Source organism: Plecotus auritus (genome assembly GCF_963455305.1).
Source record: "Plecotus auritus genome assembly, chromosome: 7".
Classification (NCBI taxonomy): domain Eukaryota; kingdom Metazoa; phylum Chordata; class Mammalia; order Chiroptera; family Vespertilionidae; genus Plecotus; species Plecotus auritus.
Window position 1 is genome coordinate 15,048,467 of NC_137774.1, and position 12,409 is coordinate 15,060,875.

At 41.7% G+C, this 12,409-nt stretch overlaps 1 protein-coding gene across 1 annotated transcript in view; it reads left to right on the forward strand.

Annotated features, from left to right (window-relative positions):
• EFTUD2 (elongation factor Tu GTP binding domain containing 2) overlaps positions 1-12,409 on the forward strand; it is a 38,307-nt gene that overhangs the window by 10,895 nt on the left and 15,003 nt on the right. The window contains exons 5-11 of the mRNA XM_080682535.1: positions 1,028-1,103; positions 1,590-1,655; positions 2,931-2,966; positions 4,096-4,186; positions 4,976-5,058; positions 8,136-8,302; positions 10,777-10,901. Coding sequence (XP_080538661.1) covers positions 1,028-1,103; positions 1,590-1,655; positions 2,931-2,966; positions 4,096-4,186; positions 4,976-5,058; positions 8,136-8,302; positions 10,777-10,901 — 644 coding nt within the window. The remainder of the gene's footprint in view (positions 1-1,027; positions 1,104-1,589; positions 1,656-2,930; positions 2,967-4,095; positions 4,187-4,975; positions 5,059-8,135; positions 8,303-10,776; positions 10,902-12,409) is intronic.

Below are 12,409 nucleotides of genomic sequence, written 5' to 3' on the forward strand. Positions count from 1 at the left end.
CCCTCCCCTCCCCCCATCCTTGCCCCAGGCCTTCAGCACCCTATTGTCTGTGTCCGTGGGTTATGCAAATATGCATACAAGGTCTTTGGTTCATTACCTCCCACTCACCCAGAAACAGTTTATTCTTGAATTATTATTTATTGATTATTATGTTATTTTCCATACAAACACTGTAAACCTAATTTTGCCTAACCCTGTATATATAGAATAATTTAGACTCTTCAAACTGTTTTTGCAAATATTTAAACTGATTAATTCACTTGTATGGCCCTCGTATATTGAAGTGTTTGTAGCTCAATATTAGATAATGAAGCTTTTTTTAGCCACGTTGTCATCTCGTATGTTCAAAAGAATGGGAGTCCCTCATCAAATGTTCAGCTCACCTACATCATTTAGACATTTTTGAAGCAACTTTTCAGTTATCTTCAGAACTTGCTTCATATTCCTTTCTGTTCTCAATGGTGATTATTTTTAAATCTCCAATCTTTGAAAGCAGACTTGATCTTTTTAAAGAGCCAAAGTCATCTGAAGGCTACTTGCCATAAATAATGTGGGTGATAAGCAAGAAAGACAATGCTGGTTTTGGTAAAGATGGATGTTCTCTGCTCAGCATTGTTAGTGAGATGGTATTTGTTTTGTTAAGTAGCTCTGATGACAGTTTTAAAAAAGAAACTCCCAAAGTTATTTTAAGTCCTTCCTCTCCTTATCTCTAAATGATTAGTCTGAAGATTTTGAAAGGGATAGTACTTGTGTATATGTGTTAGTTCTGGTATTGGTTTTTGTGTATTTTTTTCCTTGCTTTTTAAATCTTATTATTTTGCTGTTGAAATCCTCATGAGACTTCACAGACTGTGTCACTCTCATGGATAAGTCTGTTCCATTCCCAAAGCCAGAACTATATAGGTATAGAAATTCACATCTGCCTCTGAGCATTGTTGGACTGAAAGTAGTTCCTGAACAACTAAAAATACCATTTTTGCACCCCTTCCCACTTAAAAACTTTCCCCAATTTCCTTCCTCCTTTCAGTTTCTTGGCAGATCTGATGGATAACTCAGAACTCATCAGAAATGTGACCCTTTGTGGCCATCTCCATCATGGCAAGGTGAGAGAACTGTTAGCTACTTGGAACAGGATTTCTCTTCGTTCCTGTTCATTTTTTCAGCCCTCAGAGTCATAGGTTGGGGTTTGAGCCCATAAGGCTGGACCTCCTGACTCTGGGGGCCTCTGTGCTTATTGTGAAACCTCTATGTGAAATTCTAGCTTTTCCTAATCAGCATGTGGTGCCTATTAGTAAGCTGCTTGCATGCCCAAGACTTGTGTCTACAGCTGGACAGAAAAGGGAAAAATGAGCCTTACTCTGATTTTATATGTCTTTATTTCCCTGGGGATGCTTGTCCAAGAAAGATTGCATCTTTCATTTGAAAATAATCCTGTGGTTTCAATGTTGATCCTTTGCTGTCCCATAATCCTCCTTGTTCTCTCCCTCCTCTCCTTATCCCTAAATGATGTGTTGTATTGGGAGCTGGGGGAAGAGTAGAATATATTTTACTCTGTGGTTGGCAGGTTTTAACCTCCTTTTTCCTTTCAGACGTGTTTTGTAGATTGTTTAATAGAGCAGACTCATCCGGAAATCAGAAAGCGCTATGACCAGGATGTAAGTAGAAATTCTGTTGAGGGTTTAGGATAAGCCATTCAGAATATACAGGGTGTCTCTCTCTCCCCCTCCCCTCAGCCTTCTCACTCACTATCAATAATGACGTCTTCAAAGTGCTGCTTTATGGTTGTAATCTCTATTAATTGCCTTTAAGAAAATAATTACAACTTTCTTGGGAGCATAAAGAATATTAATCTGCAGTATTTTTGGATGATCTGTTCTGCACTTAGGATCCTTCCTCTCTTCTGATATGTTCTGACTTTTTTTGTTGTTGTTAATCCTTACTCGAGGATATTTCTCCATTGATTTTTTTAGAGAGTGGAAGGGAGGGGGAGAGACAGAGAGGGAAACATCAATGTGAGAGGGATACATCGATTGGTTGCCTCCTGCACGCACCCTGACCAGGGCTGGGCATCAATCCTGCAACCTAGGCACATGCCCTTGACCAGGACCTTTCAGTCCACAGGCCGACGCTCTATCCACTGAGCGAAACCAGCTAGGGCTTTTATAGCCAATTCTTTTTCTCTTTCTTTTTTTTAAAATTTTTTTATTGATTTTTAGAGAGAGGGGAAGGCAGAGGGCTAAATAGAAACATCAATGAGAGAGAAACATCATCAATCGATTGCCTCCTGCACGTCCCTCTGCCCCCAAATACACCCCCCCCCCCCCCCAACGCTGCTCCATTCCCCTGGGGATCAAGCCTGCAACCCGGTCATATGCCCTGATGGGGAATTGAACCAGCAACCTTTTGGTTCATGGGTCAATGCTCAACCACTGAGCTACACTGGCCGGCTATAGCCTCTTTTTTCCTGTCATAATATTAAAAGCTTCCTCTATAAATATAATACAATTGGACTTTGTTGTTTTCATGATAAATTTACGTGCCTGTGAGTGAGGCCAAGTGTTGCTGCGAGTCTCAGTGTAATAATTGTTCATTCTCTGCCAGATGGACTGTTTTGGCATGTGGGGGTTCCATGAAGGCTGGATGTGTCTCCCTTTACCACGCAAGAATTGGGTGCATTTGATTATAATTTAGTTTTCCAGCTCTACCTGGTCTTCACCCCCATTCCCCAAAAACACACATCCAGGAGCATTTTCCATCTGTGAAGGCACTGGTCTCGTTGTCTGGAATTTCTGTAGGGAGTCTCTCCTCTTTTCATGTATTTTCTTCCAAGGCAGAAACCTTGAGTTGGGAAGTGGTGGGGGAAAGTGATTGATGGTTTGTGTGGGAGAGGAGTCTGAATTCAGTTGGTAACAACAGTTTATTTTTTTCAGCTATGCTACACTGACATCCTCTTCACAGAGCAAGAGGTAAGTTTGCTTTGGGAACTCTGACTGTTGCCCACACCAGACCCAGCAATAGTTTTGTAGGGAGTCTTCATGATAACACTTTGGTCCATACCGCAAACCCCTCTCTCGCTCTCACCTCTTTATCTCCTAGTTTCTACCTACCAGTCATCCCATGATTTATAACTTGAAAGAGAGCTGGGTAGGCAAGCTATAGGATAAAAGGGAGGAACCCTCCTGTCCTTGACTGGATTTAATGTGGTCTAATAGGGCAAATACTAAGAGATATGTACATTGGTAAGTTATGCAGAAGCCAACATGATTTTTAAAATTATATCATGCTTAAAATCTGTAAGATTACTTCACCCATATGACAATGCCTTTCTAGGAGTAGCTTCTTTCTTTTTTTAAAAAAACCTTACCGGGGATCAAGCCTGGAACCCAGGCATGTTCCCTAACCAGGAATCAAACCGGCAACCTTTTGGTCCATGGGTCGATGTTGAACCACTGAGCGACACCAGCTGGACACTGCTGTTGTTTCTTAATATATTTATTTGACTAGAGTTTAATAATTATTCCCTATTATAGTTTTTTTATATGTATATTTTTATTGACTTCAGAGAGAAAGGGAGAGGGAGGGAGAAAGAGAAACATCAATGATGAGAGAGAATCATTGGTTGGCTGCCTCCTGCACGCCCCCCATTGGGGATCAAGCCCACAACCTGGGCATGTGCCCTTGACCGGAATTGAACCTGGGACCCTTCAGTCCGCAGGGTAATGCTCTATCCACTGACCCAAACCAGCTAGGGTCCCTGTTACAGTTTTTTTTTTAAATGTTTTTAGCCTAAAATGCCCCCAGATTGTTTCTTTTTACTTACCTAATGCTTGGTTATTATTTTTGTTTCCAGTGTGTGAGGAGGATAAAACTTGTTTTATTTTTTTTGTATTTGAACCAACCCCCCTCCCCAAATGCTGTTTAACATTAGGATATTTCATCTTCAAGGTCATTCTGGTTGGATGGCTAGATACAAATCATACGTACTACAAAGAGATAAATCGGTGTAATTTACTAGCAACTGGCAAACCCCAAGAGCAGAATGAACCCCTCTTGTATGGGAAGAAGACTTGAACACTCTCTTTTTGTGACTTTCAGAGAGGTGTTGGCATCAAAAGCACTCCTGTGACAGTGGTTTTGCCAGATACTAAAGGGAAATCTTACCTCTTCAATATCATGGACACTCCAGGTAGGACATTCCTTGATCCTTCTTTGCTTCTGCCTAGTTAATTAGCAAGTGTTGTGCTCCAGGCTTTCCATTTGCTCCTCTCTTTACTCTTCTCTGGAATATTTAAATTTTAGGAAATTTTATTCATTTATTCACTTGAGCCTGCTCAGGCCCCATGCTAGATGCTTTGGTAACAAAGGTGAGTCAGACATGGTTCCCTGCCTCAGGCACTCTCAATCTTTTGAAGGAGATTATGGTAGCAACACACCAACTGCTTACTGGTGGACACGCAGGTTACCATAGCAGTGTGCCTTGCCCGTGTCTGACTCCGTATCTTTTGGAGAAGACCAAGTGGGACAGAGTTTTAAACAGGAAAATTTGAGTTTTAACAGGTTGGTCTTCCTTGTCCAAGGCCCTCAATACCTGTCAGCCCTGCCCCCCACCAGCATCTTGCCAGGTACTATCTCCCTTGCTCCTGGCCCTCCTTTGCCTTTTCTCCTGCCTCCAAATTGTATTCTGTTCCACAGAACTCTGCTTACTGCTGAGTAGACTAATGTGAATGTGAATATGTTATGCCTTCCTAGGTAAAACACGTCCTTCTTTTTGTTTGGGGACCTCCTATATAGAAGTTTAATCCAAGGATGTGACTCTAACGGTGGAATTTTATTCACCACAGATTGCTGTGGGGAGAAGGGAAGGGAAACTGGGAGTTTGCAGTACCCCTCAGACCACTTACCAGTTATTGTGCCTCATCCTGCCACCACCCAAGAGGCAACTTAGTTAGTGACTTAGTTGGTATTTGCTTTACAGGACACGTGAATTTTTCTGATGAGGTCACGGCTGGCTTGCGCATCTCAGATGGAGTGGTGCTTTTCATCGATGCTGCTGAGGGCGTGAGTCTGGACCCCTACTCCCTGTTTGGTTTGCCCCACCCACAATGCCCAGAGCACTGAGCAAGCTGGGAACCAGAGAACAAGAACATAAGAGTCTGTGGGATTAAGGCTCATATTTGCTCTAAAATTAAGGAAATAAATGAAGTTCAAAATTAGTTCTCAGCACGGCTTTGGATGGATGGTAGGCCCGTCCCCCTGGGTCTCTCATATGCCCCGTGCCAGAGCAAGCTGTGGCCTCGAACCATTGCCCAGCCTCTGCCCATAGGCTGCAGGCACTGAAGCAGGTTGCACAGGGGGAAAAAATAATAATAATAAAAAAATAATAAAAAAAATTAAAAAAAAAATTAGTTCTCAGTCCAGTGAAGTTTAAAATGAATGATAGGACCCATTGCTACTCAGAAAAAAAGATAAAATGACAAATGTAAATAAAAGGAAGGGAGGTATGTTCATAAAAATGGATTTTAAATATTAATGAATGTTTTTAATCATAAGAGAAATTGGAGTTAAAGGACCCAGAGTGTCTTATATTTTTACTTTTATTTTTTTTTATTTATTATTTTTTTTAAATATATTTTATTGATTTTTTACAGAGAGGAAGGAAGAAGGATAGATAGTCAGAAACATCGATGAGAGAGAAACATCGATCAGCTGCCTCTTGCACACCTCCTACTGGGGATGTGCCCGCAACCAAGCTACATGCCCTTGACCGGAATCGAACCCGGGACCTTTCAGTCCGCAGGCTGACGCTCTATCCACTGAGCCAAACCGGTTTTGGCGAGTGTCTTATATTTTTAAATTGAAAGATTAGGTAAATTGGCTAACCCAGTGGTTGGCCAATTCATTAGTCAACAGAGCCAAATATCAACAGTACAACGATTGAAATTTCTTTTGAGAGCCGAAAACCTACTTCTGCGCATGGGCCACGAAGTTTCAATCGCACTGTACGTGCGCGCCCTCATGTGGTATTTTGTGGAAGAGCCACACTCAAGGGGCCAAAAAGCCGCATGTGGCTCGCGAGCCGCAGTTTGCCAACCACTGGGCTAACCTCATTCATGTTGTCATTAATGAGATAGCCAGCAGAGTGAGCCAGAATTGCCTTTATTAAATTGATTTTGTTTTGGAAAAATTTCAGATTTATTGAAAAGTTGCAAGTACAAAGAACTCACCTTCATTTGCTTTGTAATTCTTTCTGTACATGTATACACATACACGTGTGTGTATTTGAAAGTAAAATATTTCAGAATGTATTTCCTAAGAACAAAGACATTCATTTACATAACCATAGTACAGTTACCAAAATCAGGGACTTTAACCTTGATACATTATTGTTGTACAGATCCTTTTCTACAAAACATAGTCTTACTTATTGTCTCATAATGTCTTTTATAAAATATTTTCCCTAGTCTATGATGCTGCATAGCATTTAGTCTTCATGTCTCTTTAGTTTCTTTTAATTGGTTAGAACTATTCTGTTACCTTTCCTGGTCTTTCATGTCATTGACATGAAGAATACACACCATTTATTTTGTAGAATGTCTGTTTGGGTGTGTCTAATGTTTCCTCGTGATGATATGTTCAGGTTACTTTTGGCAGGAATACCACCTAAGTATGGTTGTGTTCTTAGAGTCCATCCCATCAGGAGGCCCATGATGTCACCTTATCGCATTGGTGATGTTAACTTTGATCACTTGATTAAGACAGATCTATCAGCTTTCTTCAGTGTAAAATTACAATTTTCCCCTTTGTAATACATAATTTGTGGAGGGATACTTTGAGTCTGTTATACGTTTTATTCCTACAGTTTTTATCATTTATTGATCATTCCTAGCTTGTTTTTATAATAGTTGCAAGTGGTGATTATCTAACTTTTAGTATTCCTTCTGTATTTATTGGTTGGAATTCTGTTGTAAGGAAGAGCTTTCTCTTCTCCCCGATTTGCTCATTTATTATCAGTGTGGATACATGGATTTTTATTTTACTCTGTGGTTATAATCCATTGCTATCCTTATATGTTTGATACTCTAGTTATCCCAGATTTGGCTAGTGAGAGCTCCTTCAGGCAGACTTCTTTATCCTTTTGACATGTCCCATCCTTTTTTTTAAAAAAGTACTTCCTTACTTTTAGGCACAAAAAGATGTTCGGTAGGCAAACTTTTTGACTCGAGGGCCACAATGGGTTCTTTTTTTTTTTTTTAATATATTTTATTGATTTTTTACAGAGAAGAAGGGAGAGGGATAGAGAGCTAGAAACATCGATGAGAGAGAAACATCGATCAGCTGCCTCCTGCACATCCCCCACTGGGGATGTGCCCGCAACCAAGGCACATGCCCTTGACTGGAATCGAACCCGGGACCCTTCAGTCCGCAGGCCAACGCTCTATCCACTGAGCCAAACTGGTTTTGGCCACAATGGGTTCTTAAACTGGACCGGAGGGCCGGAACAAAAGCATGGATGGAGTGTTTGTGTGAACTAATATAAATTGAAAGTAAAGGAGCGGAGGGAGAGCAAGAGAACCGGATAGAACAGCCGGATCCGGCCTGTGGGCCGTAGTTTGCCCACAGCTGTTCTAGACTCATCTTGTACTTTTCCTTGCCCCAATCCTTGAATCATTTCTCCAAGGATCTCTGGCTCTTTATAGTGGGGACTGGTATTTAGAAACATCAGGATATGTTCCTTGCTACTAGGGTACATTGCTTCTTGGTCCTTTCACTGAACACAACTAATATACATCATACATATCTATAACTATTTTTACTCATATATTAAAAAATCATTGACACAACAAAAAAAGAAAGAAAGAATTAGTTTATCCTAATGCCTGCAATTCCGTTTTAGCAGCACACATTCTTTCTTTCTAATTCTCCTGTTCCTTCTCTAGCACTGAGAAACCTGGCTCCCAACATCATCAATGTATTTACTCACGAGTCTGCCTTCGGGCAAGATGCCATCTGATTGCACCCAACAGTCTAGGTCCCCAGGCCCTCTTTTCCTCATGCTTCCTGTTTTAAACTAGTGCCTTCTTTGACTGCTCTGGACTTTTCTGCCCTCTTTGCTCTTACCACCTTGTGTCTCCCAGGTGATGCTGAATACAGAGCGGCTGATCAAGCATGCGGTGCAGGAGAGGCTGGCGGTCACCGTGTGCATCAACAAGATCGACCGGCTGATCCTGGAGCTGAAGCTGCCACCCACAGACGCATATTATAAGCTGCGCCACATTGTGGATGAGGTCAATGGATTGATAAGGTATAGGGACCTTGGCAGTGTCCTCAGGGACTCTGCTTTTTATAATTCTTAACCTTGAACTCTGGAGGCAACTTGGATTTCTTGGCATGTGTTGAGCTTATTGGACGGGGCTAGAAGCTCATTCCATGGCTCTACTGGGACTGACTCCACAGCCTGGCTTCCTTCACTTTCTGCCTTACCCAGTTGTGCACACATCTTCACACATCTTCAATTTAGTGTTGTCAGTTCCTTGAGCTCTAGAAACAGTCTCATCTTCACCTCATACCAGCCATGTAAAGTTGGGCAAATTACTTAAGCTTTTAGAGCCTCAGTTTCTGCTTCTGTAAAAGGGGATAATAATATTTGCCTTATTATATGTTATAAGAAATTAAGTAGATATCTGATGTAACACACTTGGCACAGTGCTTAGCAGTAACTGATCAGTGAATAATGCTAGCTGCTATTATCTTATTCACACTCAGTAAATGAGGGAACTGTTGGCTCTTGTTTCTGGATATAGCTGCTTTGTGAGATAGGTTTACAAGGGCTTACATTACTAAGTATGAGTGATGGTTGGAAGACTTAGAATACAGTATCAAGGTGGCTTTGAGGAGTAGGTTAAAGGTGTCTTAAAGACAGTTATCTGTAGGCTGAAGAATGTACTGGATGACTTCTTGAGGCCCCTCAAAGGGCCCAGAAGAGACGGTCCTACTGAGAGAACACCTACTGAGAGACGGTCCTACTGAGAGTAACCTGAGGTTGAGGATTACGGGCACTACCTACATGGCCAGAGACAGCTTACGTTCAGGGGCCTCTCTGGCTGCAGCACTGATTACTACCAGCACATCCTCTCCCTGTCTCTGGGAGGGCTGAGCATGACTAGAGCCTGAAATAATATGCAGCACTGATTACTACCAGTACATCCTCTCCCTGACTCTGGGAGGGCTGAGAATGACTAGAGCCTGAAATAATATGCAGCACTGATTACTACCAGCACATCTCCCTGACTCTGGGAGGGCTGAGAATGACTGGAGCCTGAAATAATATGCAGCACTGATTACTATCAGCACATCCTCTCCCTGTCTCTGGGAGGGCTGAGAATGACTGGAGCCTGAAATAATATGCAGCACTGATTACTACCAGCACATCTCCCTGTCTCTGGGAGGGCTGAGAATGACTAGAGCCTGAAATAATATGCAGCACTGATTACTACCAGCACATCCTCTCCCTGTCTCTGGGAGGGCTGAGAATGACTAGAGCCTGAAATAATATCAGGAATCCAAAATATGAAATGATAAACTTCTTCAAAAAGAGAGATGGGGTGAGATAGGACTAAATCCCGATCAACCAAAATAGGAAGTCACGAAGTCATGTCTCGGCTTCTAAACAAGAAATAGCCATATTAAACATTATTTAGAAATATGGAGGTAAATGCTCTAAAAGCAGCTTTAAAAGAATTGAAAGCAGTTGCCTCTGGAGAGCATAACTTGGGAGTGAAGTGGGGGATGCTCTTTAAAATACAATACTTATATTTCTAAATTAAGAAACTCCATAAAACATTGTGTAGTAAAGCTAGGGTTGTGGATTTGATGCCTGTACAACTAATTTTGTTATAAATATTAGTGAACTTGTGATGCTGTTGCTTCTGCATGACTTTTCAAGACACAGTTTTTTAAAATATTGTTGAAATTATATATATCCCCTTTCTTCCCCTATTGGCCCCCTTCAGTGCCCCCCCTTCACCCCAAGCCTTCAACACTATATTGTTTGTGTCAATGGGTTATGAATATAAGACACAAAGTTTTAACACAAATTTTTTAAAACAAGCCAAACAAGCCCTAGCCGGTTTGGCTCAGTGGATAGAGCATCAGCCTGCAGACTGAAGGGTCCCGGGTTTGATTCCAGTCAAGGGCACATGGGGGGCGTACAGGAGGCAGCCAATCAATGATTCTCTCTCATCATTGATGTTTCTATCTGTCCCTCTCCCTTCCTCTATGAAATCAATAAAAATATATTTAAAAAATAAAACAAGCCAAACAAAACAGAAGAAAGATCTTTAGCGTGGTGGGAATGGGGAGCAAAGTTACTTTTTCTTTTACTCATGCATTCATTCATTTATACTAGTGTTTATGTCTATTTGTGTTTGTAAGATTGAGATTTCTCCAGAATGTATTTCTCTCCCATCACATTAGACTCATTTCCTGTGTTCTAAGACCTTTGTCTCTGTCCTCCAAGTTTTCCCTTGTCTGTCGGGTGCAGTGAACTTCTCCAAGATCGTGCAGAGTGTTCCCAGCTCTGGGAAGTCCGCTTGTGACTGAGTTAGGGGACAACTTCATCATGTCACTTTCTTGGATCAGGCTGTTGGCAAAGCTGACTGTGTTATGTAAGCGCCATCGGAGGGCAAGGGCTGGAGAGAGGCTGTGATGCTAAGTCTCTGCCCTTGATCCTTGGTGTGTGTCAGCCTGGCTGTGCACTCATGGCTGTCTCTGTTTCAGCATGTATTCCACTGATGAGAACCTGATCCTGTCCCCACTCCTGGGCAACGTCTGCTTCTCCAGCTCCCAGTACAGCATCTGCTTCACACTGGGCTCCTTTGCCAAGATCTATGCTGACACGTTCGGTAAGCCCTGGCTGGCAGTCTGTCTCGCCAGTTTCCCCAGAGTCCTGTGTGCCTTTCCTGCTGAATGGTTTAGAAATTGGCTTCATGCCAGAGTCCCCTGTTGCGGGAGCATTCAATCAACTGTTATTCTCACATTTCGGGCTCTTTTTGGCCCTAGACCCTTTCTTTAGGCTCAGTGGTTTCCAAACAATAGAACAAGAAAGGTAACTAGGAAGAATGAAGAAAGAGCTCCTTTGGGAATAAGACTGCTAGAGGAATTATCTATGCTCACAAAGCCCTTTCAGACCTCTTCCTCAAAGGTGAAGCCTCCCTCTTTCCAGCCATGTCTAGGCAGGTAGAAATTTTGTAGACCTACTTAAGAACTCATGGCTATGCATCAGTGCAGGTGATTCTCCGCTGGGATGCCCAGTTGAATGATTTTATAGCTTCCCATCTCAAGAGGCTCCTGCACTCCTCTGTACCTGTGCCTCCCCAGTTCCTTCAGATTCCACTAGGCACCACATCCTATGTCGTGTGTCAAATTCTGTACTTCATTAGAAGGGTCATTATCACCCTGTTTTTATTTTATTTTTAATCCTCACCCGAGAATATGTATCCATTGATTTTTTAGAGAGAGAGGAAGGTAGAGAAACATCAGTGTGAGAGAGAAACATCAATCAGTTTCCTCCCATACACGCCCCAACTGTGGGTAGAGCCCACTACCTGGGTATGTACCTTGACTGGGAATCAAACCCGCAATCTTTTGTTCCACGGGACGACACTCCAAACAACTGAGCCACGTGGCCAGGCTGTCATCCTGTTTTTAGAGCTGAGGAGACAGGCTCTCTGTTAGAGGTCTCACAGCTGGCAGGTGCTGGAGCGCCAGGGTTTCTGTTCCCGCCAGTCAGCTGTCCTGCCTCACACTGAGTGTGCATATGCTTGCTCTTGTGAAAAAAAATGGGCAAATAAAACTTGGTCTTTTTTTTTTTCTTTTGAATATATGCATACATATTTACCACATTTTCATTGCAGAAAAGTGGAAAATACAGTAAAATCTAGTCAAGAAAGCAAAATTCACCCATAGCCTCATTATCATAACCATTATACACATTTTGTTAAAAGTTTTTTTCTCTGTTTAGTGTCTTAGGTAAATGAGGTCATATTTTACATACACTAGCACAGAATAAATATTCACACAGCATTAGATCATAATAGTTTGCCTGTTTTATTGAAGTTTATTTATAAAATTATTTTATGTGACTGCCCATTGGCCCACTGTCTAGATGTACTATAACTTAACAATTTTCACATCATTAGACATATATTTTTATTGTTTCCTGATGATTCTTTAAAAAAACAAAAAAGGATAAATGGACAATAAGTGAATTCATCTGAACAGGATTCCAGTTTATGTTTCTGAATGTTTTTTGTATCAGCACGTAAAGCAAAATCCAAGACCTTTTCTATAATTATAATGTATTAGTGATTCAATTTCTGATTGCAAATGGAGAAAGCCTCAGGAGAACGGA